Source organism: Drosophila albomicans, chromosome 2L, assembly GCF_009650485.2.
Source record: "Drosophila albomicans strain 15112-1751.03 chromosome 2L, ASM965048v2, whole genome shotgun sequence".
In the NCBI taxonomy this organism is placed as follows: domain Eukaryota; kingdom Metazoa; phylum Arthropoda; class Insecta; order Diptera; family Drosophilidae; genus Drosophila; species Drosophila albomicans.
The window spans coordinates 2,161,118-2,174,877 of record NC_047628.2 but is presented as its reverse complement, the minus strand read 5'-3'; the positions used below and the strand labels follow the sequence as shown (position 1 = coordinate 2,174,877).

The 13,760-nt window shown below is 35.4% G+C and overlaps 3 protein-coding genes across 4 annotated transcripts; 1 reads left to right on the top strand and 2 right to left on the bottom strand.

Moving 5' to 3' along the window:
* Positions 1 to 848: 848 nt before the first annotated feature.
* On the top strand, positions 849 to 1,596 carry LOC117564367 (cytochrome c oxidase subunit 6C-1). Its single transcript, XM_034243084.2, has 3 exons — positions 849 to 984; positions 1,189 to 1,380; positions 1,455 to 1,596. The coding sequence occupies exons 2-3, from the start codon at positions 1,208 to 1,210 to the stop codon at positions 1,516 to 1,518; spliced, it is 237 nt and encodes a 78-aa protein (XP_034098975.1). The 5' UTR covers positions 849 to 984; positions 1,189 to 1,207; the 3' UTR covers positions 1,519 to 1,596.
* An 80-nt stretch (positions 1,597 to 1,676) lies between these two features.
* LOC117564366 (acylphosphatase-2) lies at positions 1,677 to 2,614 on the bottom strand. The gene is made up of 3 exons (XM_034243083.1): positions 2,308 to 2,614; positions 1,969 to 2,095; positions 1,677 to 1,896 (listed from the first exon to the last, which is right to left on the bottom strand). The coding sequence occupies exons 1-3, from the start codon at positions 2,369 to 2,371 to the stop codon at positions 1,782 to 1,784; spliced, it is 306 nt and encodes a 101-aa protein (XP_034098974.1). The 5' UTR covers positions 2,372 to 2,614; the 3' UTR covers positions 1,677 to 1,781.
* A 263-nt stretch (positions 2,615 to 2,877) lies between these two features.
* On the bottom strand, positions 2,878 to 5,751 carry LOC117564365 (uncharacterized). 2 transcript variants are annotated; one of them, XM_034243082.2, is made up of 5 exons: positions 5,692 to 5,751; positions 4,455 to 5,590; positions 4,173 to 4,325; positions 3,926 to 4,109; positions 2,878 to 3,854 (listed from the first exon to the last, which is right to left on the bottom strand). In XM_034243082.2, exons 2-5 carry the CDS (start codon positions 5,229 to 5,231, stop codon positions 3,505 to 3,507), a joined length of 1,464 nt encoding a protein of 487 aa, XP_034098973.1. In that variant the 5' UTR covers positions 5,232 to 5,590; positions 5,692 to 5,751; the 3' UTR covers positions 2,878 to 3,504. The 2 variants fall into 2 exon arrangements, with proteins under 2 accessions (XP_034098973.1, XP_034098972.1); XM_034243081.2 differs by having other exon boundaries at positions 4,455 to 5,751.
* Positions 5,752 to 13,760: the final 8,009 nt, after the last annotated feature.

Sequence of the window (13,760 nt, the reverse complement as noted above, 5' to 3'; positions counted from 1 at the left end):
GATTAACACAACGTGTGGCAAGGGAGAGGGCGCGGGCGGGCAGAAGCACTGGGCGCTCCTCTGCTGCTTTTTCTGCTGCGGCCGATTGCGATTTTCGTCAGTTTTTCAACGTTATTAAATGCTGCTAACTGCATACAAACGCGAACGTTGCTATTTACAAATAATAGAATGCACTTTTCACAGCTTTTTAGTACATTTTTGTGGTCATACAATTATCTACTTTATGCATAGAGAATAATAATATTGCTTTTCACTGGCACAGAATCTTTTTTTGTCACGATTTGCGATTCGTATAAAAATTTGTATCGTAAATTAAAACGTTATACGAGCTCTTTTAAAGTTTATAACCACATAAGCATGTAACTGATCATTTAAATCTGATTTTAAGCTTATTGCTATTGGTATAGCGTATTGTTTTTGTTGTTTATTTTGTACAAAAATCTTGTTAATTATTGAAATTCCACGAACAATAACAACCGCCATTTGCATTCGCCTTCTGTGGTAGCCATTTTTATTTTCCAGCCAATGTTAACCTACTAAATTTGTACAAAATATACTAAATATTACTTAAGTGTTGATTTTCAGGGCTACCATATCAAACAAATAAAAATAAGATGGGTGCGACATAATGTTTATTATTGAATTTCCTTAACGAAAAAAATGTTAATCCTTAAAGAATACGAAAATTGATAAACTATTTTTTTCTCACATTTTCCGTAAAAAAGTATCGATAAATCATATATAAATATAGAAAACATAATATTTCCAAGTTAGGGGCAACAATTAATTAATAGAAATATTAAATTCTTATTCTTATTATTTTTAAAAATACAGTGGTCTAAATTGTTAAATTGTTTTGAATATCCCACTGAACGATGTATTAAAATATAATTTAATATTCTCAGCGTGTGGCAACAGTCTGGCAACATTAATTTAGCATTTATAAAGTCTGGTAACGTCAAAAATTATATATTCTTTGCGAATGTAAGTAATGTGTGATTGAAATTAATTTTATTTGAAAAAAATTGGGTCCAAGTAATAAAATAATTCATTCAAAAAAAGCAAAATTCATTATATACGGCCAAGTTGTTGTACACCGATTGTTGTTTCCATAATTAAACAGCGTCCTATGGCGACTCTTACACAAAATGTTACATAACAGCTGACTACTGAAAATTTTATTTTCAGCCTCCTTAGTAAGTTGAACATGGCCAACACTCCAGCAGCATCGAGCAGCGCCGGACCTGTCCTGCGTGGTCTACACAATGCCACCATCAAGCGTAACTTGGCTGTGGCACTCGGTCTGACCGCCGTCATTACGGTTGCTTTTAAAATTCTGGTCAATGATCCAAAGAAAGCCGCCTATGCAGAATTCTACCAGTGAGTATTGAATATACAAAAGTACATAGCTTTCAACCTACAGTGTTGTCTAAAATATTTTATATGGCTTACAGAAAATATGATGCAAACAAATCCTTTGAGCGCATGAAGGCCGCAGGCCGTTTCCAATCGTGCTAAACGAGCTATGGATTAGTATAAGACATAAAGTGTGTAACTTTGTTGTATTGAAAACTAAATAAGAGTTCAATTCTCAAATTTTCTCTTGTGCGTCTTTGTTAGAATTGTAAAGGAGGAAGAGGACAAGATGTTTTTACTCAGTCAAGGACGTTGCTGTGTCGGTTTTAAAACCATTTATTTACTGGTCTTTACAATCTTATCAAAATAGTGCACATAACAAACACAAAAACTAGAAATAGAAATATGTATATTTGCCCGCGGACTTAAAATCTAATGGCGAAATCCTTGTAATCTAGTCGATTCAAATTGCTTTGATTTCGCAGCTCGCATCGTTCGATTTGACAGCCCGGCGAACCTTCACTGGATAGCCATTCGATCCTACATTAATATCGGTTGTTATCAGTACTTCAAAAGCTGTGCCAATAAGAGTAAGTTCGGTTTGTTACATACATTTTATCCACCTCCACCTTGGGCCCCTGCATTTTTCCTACTATTGTGCCACGCTTACTGTTTTTCACCCATCCAGTGATTCCTGCCTTGGTGCAACGGTCTCGCGTGTCTTTTGTAAGATTCAAGCCTGTCAATTACACATAAATTTAAGAATTAATTATTGATTTTATAGATGTTGCTTACTAGATAGTACAACAAAGCAAAACCAAGGACATCAATGTAGCTTATTTTTAGCACTGGGAGCGATCAATGTCTGCTCTGGTCACGTAGCTAGCAATGGATACATCTGATGAGAATTGTACATTTTGCAAACTACAACTAGCAATTTGCTACTTTTACCTTGAACATGGCCATACACCTCGAACTCCAGAGTGATCAATTGGCGAATATCCGGAATGCCCATTGTATCTGGCGTGCAAGAGATTGTGATTATATAAAACACAGTGTGAATGAAATCACAGGGAACTTTGTAATCCTCTATGTTACGATTGGACTTCTTTTTAATTCGATAAAAGCACGAATCTTTAGACGAGTAGTTATTGAAATTTGTTAACTGTATATTCTGAAAATTATTTTTTAATCGAGAGTTTGCAATTTGGTGGGTATGATTTTTAGCAATGCGACGTTGAATTCAAACTAAAATGCCAATTTTCTTTGTTTCACGCTTTGCTAGCAATATCAATTGCTTTCTATTTTGCGCTTTCGATTTGTATTTACGTATTTATTTTAGCTGCGCATTTTTTCGCCCAGTTTCCTTTTACTTTTTATTTTAAGCAAATTGGCCTTACGGTTCGAGAATGTTTATCACTGGGTACCCTACGACCAGTCTATATACGTAGCACTCTAATGCGAATACGTTGCTCAGTCATTCATTCACTAGCATCGTGAGTGTAATTTTTATATGACCGAGTTGGTCGAGAGTCGGGTAGACGACCTTGACCTCCACATTTTATTGTTTTTAATAGTGAATTTCTTAAGTATTAAACATTTTAAGGTCTACAGCTGACCTTTTATAAGGTGTCAGACAAGAAAATAGACCACATATTGCATATTTGTTTTGTATTTACAATTATTTCGATGAATGCACTACATGTGTGTTGAAAGCGAAATCTTAATTTCAATTTACGATATAGTACTTACATATATATAAAATGAAATCGAAACATAAAACAAATTAGAACAAATGCACATTTCTTTGAACATACATTCACATATTTAACATTATATAGTACGCACTACGGTCTATTCCGAGTATACACGTAGTAATTATTTTGTACAGTACTACTATATATACAAGTTGGAGCTGGTTATGACCCTTGTCTAAATGCTCATAACCCAGGCAAAGGCCAAGCCAGGCCAGACCAGACCTTTAAGTATGCTTGCTCCAGCAAACATTGTTATCGATTCTTGTGTAACAATTAAGTTGATCCTTATAAAATTAGTTTAACAGCTAGTCTCTATTTAGTATAAAGTTTAAACGAGCGTAATTAGTTAAATATGAAGCAATATCATTAGTCATTGACTGAAATTCAGCCTTTAAATGATCTGTGTCGCATTTTGCGGTTTCTCTATAAGATTGTGTTGTGCCTCCTTGTCCTTTTCCAAATGTTTTGCCAGCGTTGCGTGTTCTGACTTCAGGTAATAATCTGGTGGCTCGAAATGGCCAGCGTGACTACTATGGCGATACTGCGCAGACTCTACCTTCTTGCGACGTTCCCGTAGAAAATGCAAGCGAACGTAGTTAATCGGTATAAGGACACAGTCAGCGCCGGATCCCTCAGCATCAATGAACACTCCTCGCACCAGAATGGAGTTGGAACACTTCAGAGCGGCGAGCAGTAAAAATGGAATGACGTGCGTAATCCAGAAGCTCAAAATACGATCGTCTGTATGAAGAAACGGAATAAGATTAGTATAGAAATGTGAAAGGTGATGGCAATAGTCACTAATAAAATACCGGGATACAGGTAAACATCGAGCAGATTCCAAATTCCGCGCCAGGCATTAACCGCTCCAAAAAAGATCATTAAATAGTAAATATCGCAAATAATTAACTTGAGGATGCCATTAATACGACGGCAAACGTAGCGCATTAATGGTTGAATAATAAAGGTGACAAAAACAGTTAGGTAACCTATCAGCTACATATAGTGAAAAGAGTGAAATCAAAATTAGTCAGAAGACGAAGATGCAGATGTACTTACCAGTGAACCCCAGGCAGACTTCGCTTTGTCCTGCGGAAACAAGGTTAGGTCAAAGATTCCCCAGAGACCTCGCCACGCAATTACTACTAAGGTACCAATTACAAAGACAGAGAATAAGGTGTCTAACAGATAAAGTCCAGGTTGATTGAAACCCTTAACATATAAATAATAATTTGGTTATTCATTTATATTTGCAAATGACTCGCATTATTCATTGTTTCCAAGATAAAAGATTAATTGGTGACTAAATAATTTAATTTACTGAGAGATTGTTTATCTCACCGATATTTTGAACATTGTGTCCACCTCGAAATAGTCGCTTTTGTGATCCATGGTTACTGTGTAGGGAGCTGCGCCTAGATTTCGGAGCGTTCGAGTGCCGACCAAAAAGAGCAGTGCGATTAACGTTACCACTGAGATGATGACCAAGGAATCTATGCTTGTCAGCCAGTCGCAGAGCATCCATGACCCGCGCCACATGTTGACACAAATAATACCAAAGACGGCGGTGTAAATCCGCGAGATGGCATAGTATGTAAGTCGTCGCTTATCCGGATGTATGTGATCCTTGAAAAAGTCCTGAGTGACGATAAATATAAAGTGTCCCAGGCCTCCAATTAGAAAAGAGGCTAGTGCCGATAATGGCAAGCTACTGGGGATGAGAAGGACTCCCATGAGTTCCCAGGTACCCCGCCAGTAGGCGATCACACAGGGTGCAACGACAAGGCAGGAGAGCAGTACATCCAATATCTCCAGAAGTAGCTCATGTAGATCTCGGCGTGGCGCATCCGCTGAATATTTCCTGATAATTGGAATTGGATGCTTATGGGTCTGATGTACTGAATGAGAATGTGGATGCGAGTGAGCATGTGAATGAGGATGCTGAAGGGGTTGGGAATGACAATGAGAATGTTGTGGTCCTGTGTGCTGTTGCGATAGGTGTATATTATGCTCGGATGCCGTTGTTATAGCATGACATTGAGATTTCGTTGCCCTTGTGCAGCTGCTCACTATGATCGGCATTGGGGAACCTGATGAGCACTTGTCCGTGGTCAACATTTTGTGTCTTCCGTGAATGACAAAATTAATTATTTTCTATGTTGCTGTTTTTGCAAATTACTACTAATTGTTGTCGCTTGCCGCTGTGTGTGTCGTAATATTCTCTAGTCACAACTTGCTCCTGAAATTGTGCGCACCTCAAAGAGAACAGCATTCAACTGTTCGTCTGCGTTGTAATACTGTTTTTGCAGTAATGGCGTTGGATTTGGCGAATCTCAAATGATGACATTGTGGTGTACTCTCCCTCTGCCTTCTGCTGCTCCTCTTTGCCTTCCCCTTCGTCACTTCTCCCCCTGCGTCCGCCCTTTAAGTCGGCGTCGTCAATGATCGCTGCACCGTTGCACTGATAATACTTTGGCCTGATAATTATTATAGTAGTTAACTAATAGTCAGATTATGTGCTCTCTCTCAGTTCCCAGCCAGACAGCTGTCAGTCGTCTATCTCGGTTGTATAACTCACATCCACATTAACGTCCACCAACATTCACAAATGCTGCCCAGGCCCCGACTGCTGTTGCGCCTGAAAATCCAAAGAACAATCATTAAATGACATTATAGTACTAGGCGTTTACATAGTATGACAAACTGTCGAATAGAATGAGCTAACATACAATGCCAAAGTTAAAGGATTGCCTTGTGTTCACTTGTAAAAAAAACATAGCAACAGCCAGAATTGCCTCTTACATTTGGCTGTTTAGTGCAGCATTTTATTATTTTACTGATTTTCTGGTAATCAGTTTACTTAAGGCTTAACTTAAAAGTAGAAATATAGAAGCGTACACTAAATATCACACCCCATTTAGCTATACTATCTTATAACAGTGGGGCAACCTCATTTAATCTAAATCAGTAGTATAATGATTACTCTGCGGACTGGAGTTTTCATTTTCCACTAAATATAAATTTATATAATTAAATAAATTTAAATTTAGAGATTTTTATACACTTTTGATCTCAGAAATTTATTAGTGTAAATCTAAAAATGCGATTTGAGTGATTCGTATGAATTGATTTTATAATCGCTAAAATAATTATATTTTGGGAAATTGCATACTATTTGGAAACATACAGCGCTTTCGAATATTTTCAGTCTATAATTGGTATTTTATTGATATATCTTAGAGATTATATACACATGCCACACGTATGCAGCTTTCATTTAAATTTTCAATCTAATGTTGACATTTTGCATATTACTCACTAAATTAAAAATGTAGTGTGGTAGAGCCCTCAATTTTCAATATACAGAAGTGCCGTATTATTCTTAAAACCAAAGCAACCGAACAGCAGTAGCCGTTTTATAAAAACTTATAAGCTAATCCAACCACATTAAAAATTATAATAATACTATAATATACATTAATATGTGAACATAATTAAAAATGATGTTATACAAAATTATTTTTTTTAGGAATAATACAGACTATAGCTATTATTTTATGTATTTATGTAAATGAACTGTGGCTTCAAAGTTAAATCGACTTTTTCCGATTATCAGAGGCTGAATTGAGGGTAGCAAAATCGAAAGCAAACTTGATCTTCGTAATATTTGGGAGTTCATACGGACAAAAAGACAGACGGACTCGCTGTTAACGATTATCAAGGATATATAGCATATACTTTATATGGTCGGAGATGCCTCATTAATATAATAATAAGTTATAATTCTCTTCAGCTAGGGCTACCTATAGGAGGTAGCTGGTATATGTTAATTATTGATGTCAGAAGCTCGACAAGCATCTGTTTTTTTTTTGGATTTTATATTTTTCTGGTGCATGAATAAATTATTATTATTTATTATTATATTATTTTCGAATTTTAATTTTTAGTGTTCAACACAATTTGATGACTAATGTTAAGCATGTCGAACAGCTATTGCTTAGATACAATTAAAATAAACTTGTGAGCTTACAGCCTATGCCTTGATAGGATATAATCAATGCGATCACACTTGTCAGTGGGCATAAAAGTGTAGTGTGATGTGTTCACTTAAATATAGCTTCAGTCAAGTACTTAATAGATTCAATTTAAGATGCCATCTAGCAAAAATATAAGTAAAACTGTTCCGTGAAAAAAAACGAAAGTATTCCCAGCTCGACAAGGCATTGACAGAGACTCAGATTTGAACTTGTGATTGTACATAGGAGTATATTTGTACATATATACATTTACATATATATATGTACGTATCTTTTTATCTACTTAAGTTCATGTTTTCATATTAGTACCATCATTTGGGGCTTTTGGATGGGGAGGTGCCTATTAGGGCTGAATAATACGAGTACTTGAAATACATATGCACGAGCAGGTGAAGGCGAAAAGATAACCTTTATATGTACATAAATTTACTCATATGGATCATACATGTCCATGACGACGCCAAAGAAGAAAAGCTTAATTTTAATTAGTGGATAATAAAATCCTGACATTTCTTTTTATTAACAACATTTAAAACTGGTGAAAATTATAAAAAGAAGTTGAAGTACATATTCTTTTGAGCGGCCAATTATTCCAAACGAACCAAGAGTATTTTCAATACGTATGTGAGTATACATTAGGATAGGAAATTATGTGTTGTGTGCTAATTAGACAAACCCAAAACACATGGAAAAATTTAAGTGATTTAAGCGGCACAGGATGTTTGTGATTTGCTACTGCGACAGCGTATGCGCAATAATTAAACATGCTGCCGCAGTCTCCACCTCTGCCTCGCATGGGACCGACTCGAGCTCTTGTCTCTGGCGTTAGCAATGACTAGTTGAAGGTCCAGCTGGATAGATTGGCCGTTGTTGCGAAAGCAACAAAAATAACAGCAATAACAACGTTGCTGCTGAGTTTGGGTCAAGCGCATTCGCATTCGCATTTAAATCAAAGTGGTGAATTTGCTTCATAAATGGAATGGAAGTCCCGCGGAGAATATCATTAAGGTAGCGGCTGCTCAGCAAGACTTCCTCGAAATATTAGGGGTCGTTTGCCATTGATGCTTATAATGATGCTCGTGATGATGATGATCATCTGATAAATCCAGCGAACCTCACGCATTTCAAGATCACCAGAGATATTTATTGAGCGGATCCGAAGAGGAAGAGAGACGGAAAACGAAGCGACCTAGCGGGACACCGAGTGGGAGGCACACAGCAAACATTATTCAAGTTCAAATCTAAAAGTAGAACAGACAACACGACTCATCCCAATCATATTGTACTCCAATTACCCCAGCTAATTGACAAGGAACGGGTGACAATACAAATTCCAATTGGACAATGGCAACGTCGATGGCGTCGTGCATAGTGCTTGAAAATGTTGCGAGGCTTATCAGAACAACCCCCAGATCTGCTTAGCTCTAAGCTAATTACATTTGTCAACAGCGATCTGCTGCTGCTGCACTCTTAAATGATATTCCAGTTTAAATTTATGCGAATACCTCGTATGTACATATCTCGCGTAAGTCTCTAATCGAATGTTTACCTTAGTACCTGTATAATACTAGTATAACTGCCTCTATTGCTGAGCACTTGTGAATTTTATTACTTTTTACAGCTTTCCCGCGAACTGGAGGCTTTTGTGCAAACAGGTGGAGATTTCCATAAGGCAAGCACAATCACACACTACCTTAGATATACAATTGTTACCATTCCTCTCGCTCTACTTTACTTTCATGATTTGCTTTACCCATTAGCATTGACAGCTTTACATAATTGGTTCTTCCAAAGGCTTTTTATATATGCAAATACATATTATATTATTTTTTTTTAAAGTAGGGGAATATTTTTGAGTTCGATACCCTGAATGACAAAAGAGATTAAGAGAACGATTCTCTTGTAATGCTTATTTCAAAATATCAAATGCAATTGTAAGTGTCTTTCTTAAAATTAAAAGCCTAACGAAAATTTCAAATCATCCATTTAATGGGACATAATATAATATTATATATATATTATGAGGGACATCATCTGAATAAGTTTTCAAATAATATTTGATCCTATTGGACCATCAAACCATATACAATACCAAGGTTCCACGTTGTACGATTAAGTATCTTTTGGATCTAAATCAAATATTGAACTGGACTAAATAAATTTGATTTGGATGGTGCTGCAGCATCTTCCATTAAGGAATAAAAATCGAAAACTAAGTTTTATAATCATATATCCAATCTTTTGGTAAACTATGAATCAATTGAATAATAATTTAGATAAAACATATGTGCCGAATAAAGAATTCTCTATTTAATAAAAATCAAAAATTCTTCTACATCGGTGGTAATTGTTTACCGTTGAAATTAAGCAGCGGTTACGAATCTGGTGTGGCGGCGTCTCCGGCGATTGCAATTGGTGAGTGCGTGTGCGGCAAGTGCGAGTGCGAGAGAGCACGACTACGAAAAAGTAATCCCCTATCGCGTGTGTGTCGTATTTATGTACATATGTATACGTAAATATATATTAACGTACTTTTGTATGCCATACATATGTTATGTTGATACTACAAGTAAGTTCATGAGTATGTATGTTCGTATTTTATCTATTGTTATTTGCACTGTTTGTAAGACGCGTGTAAATTTGGAAGCACGCAAATGAGTCCGGTTTCACTACGAATCATACGTTGGTGCCATCATCCTGCACTTCGAATAAAACTATGTACCGGAAGTGTAATTACACTGTTTGGAGCAAATGGCGGTCTAGATTGATTTTCGATTTATGATCTTCCGTTAGAATTTGACGTTTATCGAAGAAGTTTGATGTTCGAATGAACATTTGCAACTTTTGGCGCTGCTATATATACTTATAGTCGTACTCATAGAAATGGACATACAAAAACACACACACAGATTTACACCAAGAGTCACACACTCCCACATAAACATTAATGGGCGCACGGCAGAGGAACAGACACGTTCACAAACGCACACAGATACGAACACACATACACGCACACAGTAGTAAATGCAATCTAGTTTATTTGTACGGTTATTTGAACTCGGAGATTTTTGCGCGGCGAGCTTACGATGTTGGATTGGAGGCTGCAACATCCAACGAGCTGATCACTTTACTCGCAGTCTGTCGTCAATGGCAGCGAAAACTGAACTGCGTTTGATGTGAGTTTTGGATTTGAACTGAGTTAGGGTCGTCAGCCATGAATCGGTCCCCAGATTTCGCACTCGTACAAATACTGTCATACTGTCATAAACCCGGTGAGTGAGCTTATCAAAATAGTTCACATCGTTTCGGTCGAATCGGTTGTTTTGGATACGACACACACCCCATTGTCCCATCTCTGAACTATAGCTGCGGTTTAAGCTTCGCAAAAGCTTGTTCATGTTTGACGAATTCGGATTCGAAGTGTAAATGATTAATTTTGTACCCTTGTTCTAGATGAAGCTTATAACGCGTTGCTTAAACTTTCGTTTGGACTATGCGATAACTTCAGATTTGTCGACATTTAAATCTTTGATAAAAAAGTGTGTCTGGTGAAGTGTTTTTTTTATTGTATCGTATGTAAGATTGTATCGCTTTTAGCATATATATTTGTTATATTACATTTATTTCTTATAATAAAAAGCATAGTTAGAGGTGATAAAATGTAGGCACAAATGAATAAAAGCGATTGAGTTAATATTTGATTATTTGGTAAAAAGCTACAATGTGTTTAATAGAAGAGGGTAGAATTATAAACAGATCGATTGCGCACTGAGACCTAAAGGGCCAATACAACTTTGAAATCATTTGCACTTAATAAACTTATTAGAATACATTATCTACTATTAGTTAATAAATATTCAATTGCATTCTCATGGGAACGTGCAAGTGATATAACTACCTTCTGGTGACCAACTTTCGCATTTACCTCATAGCGTAAATGTATGCGAGAATAGAATGCAATTAAGATAACAAAAAAAATATTCTAAATTTCTAATTAAGTTATAAAACCGCCATTGATACATCGAAGATTTATTATTCTACCAAATCTTTGCTAACTGCGATACAGTCATATTTCTCGGATCAATCGCCGAATGTGTTTGTATATTTAATGTTCAAAGCGATTTCGAAGCCTGTTGCATGTTGGAACCTTGAATCATTTATTTCCCACCGGGGGATGCATTCATTTGCTTAAATGTAAAGTAGATATTCATATATATGTATATATTTCGAGTGTAATTGTTCTAAAATTTTAGTGAATTCAGTACAATAAATGTAGTATAATTTAATGGCGATCTAAACCCGTGTAGAATACACACTTTTATCAATTATAATAGTTCTATGACACATGTGAGATCGATGCACTGTTATGGATGGACTCGAAACCTACGAGCACAGAAAAAGCATTGTAGCAAGAATATGGATATGTATAATATATAAATGTACCCGTTCTATATTGATATTAATATTCTAATTTACTTACTCACTTACTTAAATTCAATGTATTGAGCAAATAACATTTTTCAATTTGAAAGTAATCAGTAAAGATGGGAAATTTCGATCTAGTCACTTTAAAAAAGTGTTAAAAGAAATTTTTCATAATAATTTCATTGAACCAATTAGAACGTGCTTTATTCTGACGATCTAACTTTGGCGAATTGCATGTGACGACAACAATATGAAGTGATTAATTAACCATATTACATTTGTTAGATTTCCTTGTACTTTTAGTATATTTCATATGTTGTTTAGTGCTCGTATAAGAACGTATTTATTCATTTAAACATGTTCAATAACCGGAGATCGTATTTGGAAATCCATTTTAAAAAGCCAGACTCCCTATTGTACGCACTTTACAAATTTCGCCCGCTATGACTTTAGGAGGGAGAATCGCTGATTTTAGCAACACTGCTATGACGACTGATTCTTATTATTCTTACAATTAATTACATTCACGTCTACTAATACTAATAATTTGAAAAGCAAACACAATGCGGAGGTACGAAGAGACATAAACGAAACTATTGATGCTTATTGCTACCGATATTTATATTTTCTTTTACTATTATTTCCAAAGTGAATAAATGCAGATGGGTTTTTGTTTATAATAAAAAACAAATAATTTGCATTTGTAAAAATATTCGAGACAACATAATACCGGTATAACTGACCTAACGTACTAGTGACTAGTCATATTCAAATTTCATATGACCATCTGACACACATTTTCACTTCGATCGCATTACTGTTTGTTATGTCAAAGTTATTTATTTTTTTTTTAGCAATTACTTATGCAAATAAATTGTTTTCGGTGATAAAATCGATTTTGTATTAAGCTGCTAATTATTAGCTTATTTGTATTAATTAATCTTGGCCACCACAACTTCTATTTACATACTACAAGCAAGTCATTTAAGTCGGACGCGTGTTTTTCGTAAACTGAAAAGTTGACAAATTTTTGGGCAAAAATGTATTTCCAAATTCAATTCAACCCAAGCCAGACGCTGGCTGTGCTTATCAGCGCTGATAAGAATAATTGAGAGGATTGCGCACTCACACCTATAAGAATGTGTTTACGTGAATACGAGTATGGGTGTCATTGTGCTCCTTTTCTACTCTGATTACAATCCGAATCATATATATATTGTATTCTACATATTTTGGGGTCATCACCAAAGAATTGTTAAAAACAAAAATTTAAGTTCCTGCTAATCGACAATTAACGCTTGTTGGTACCCTGTCATGATAACTATTCAACCCGACTTAAATGAACCCTGAATTGATGGAAGCCGTATTAAAGAATTAAAGCATACTTTTAGGGATTCGTAGTTCTAAAAATCAATGAAACTTGATATACTTTCGATTATATTCTGGTTATTTTAATTCACACTGAACTATACACAATATTGATATGTGTATAGAGTATATGAATGGTCTGCAATTAAAAAAACCAAGCAATAAAGCCTGGGCAACGTCTGCTTATCAATTGCTTATCAACAGCCAGTCCACAAACCAGAATAAGCGTCTGTTCAGCTGATTTTAATGTTTTCTATTATTTTTATACTCCGTAATATAGTTATATATGATTTTTTAAAGGTTTTCTTTAATTCAGGTTTGCTTACGTAAATCAAGTCGACTAGCTATAAATGATAGCATATGTTGCTAATGCTAGTTCACAAAAAAAAGGGAAAGCTAAAAGTCGACTCCACTTCGAGATACAAATTAATTTTATTGATTTATGAGTCCCTGTTATCAAAATTTTCGGGTAGCACTGGAAATAAACCAAACATTCTAAGAACTTTAAAATGTTGTATGAAATTTGTTTATTTTTGCGAATTGTAAAATAAATAATATGCACAGTCAGATATGGCTATTTCTATTGCATGATTTTACTATCTAAGAACCAAACCGATACGTATGCTGAATGTTTATTTTCTATCCGGTATGAAACCGTATAAGTCTTTCAACTCTACAAAGTGAGAAAGGTACAGTCAAATGTGCTCGACTATGGAATATCGTTTAACTTTCTCGAAAATACCAAATTTGTAGATCACTAACGGCTATCAAAAAAGTATATTGTAGTGTATAGTGTGTATAATATATACTTTCATAT

Bases quoted from the DNA above. Each gene is read 5' to 3' on its own strand.
- LOC117564367 (XM_034243084.2), top strand. From the start codon at position 1,208: ATGGCCAACACTCCAGCAGCATCGAGCAGCGCCGGACCTGTCCTGCGT. The intron at 1,381-1,454 runs GTGAGTATTGAA...TATGGCTTACAG, and splicing joins GCCTATGCAGAATTCTACCA to AAAATATGATGCAAACAAAT.
- LOC117564366 (XM_034243083.1), bottom strand. From the start codon at position 2,371: ATGGGCATTCCGGATATTCGCCAATTGATCACTCTGGAGTTCGAGGTG. The intron at 2,096-2,307 runs GTAAAAGTAGCA...TGTAATTGACAG, and splicing joins GGTGTATGGCCATGTTCAAG to GCTTGAATCTTACAAAAGAC. The intron at 1,897-1,968 runs GTATGTAACAAA...ATATTAATGTAG, and splicing joins AAGGTGGAGGTGGATAAAAT to GATCGAATGGCTATCCAGTG.
- LOC117564365 (XM_034243081.2), bottom strand. From the start codon at position 5,231: ATGTTGACCACGGACAAGTGCTCATCAGGTTCCCCAATGCCGATCATA. The intron at 4,110-4,172 runs GTAAGTACATCT...CACTATATGTAG, and splicing joins AGTCTGCCTGGGGTTCACTG to CTGATAGGTTACCTAACTGT. The intron at 3,855-3,925 runs GTATTTTATTAG...TTCTTCATACAG, and splicing joins CGATGTTTACCTGTATCCCG to ACGATCGTATTTTGAGCTTC.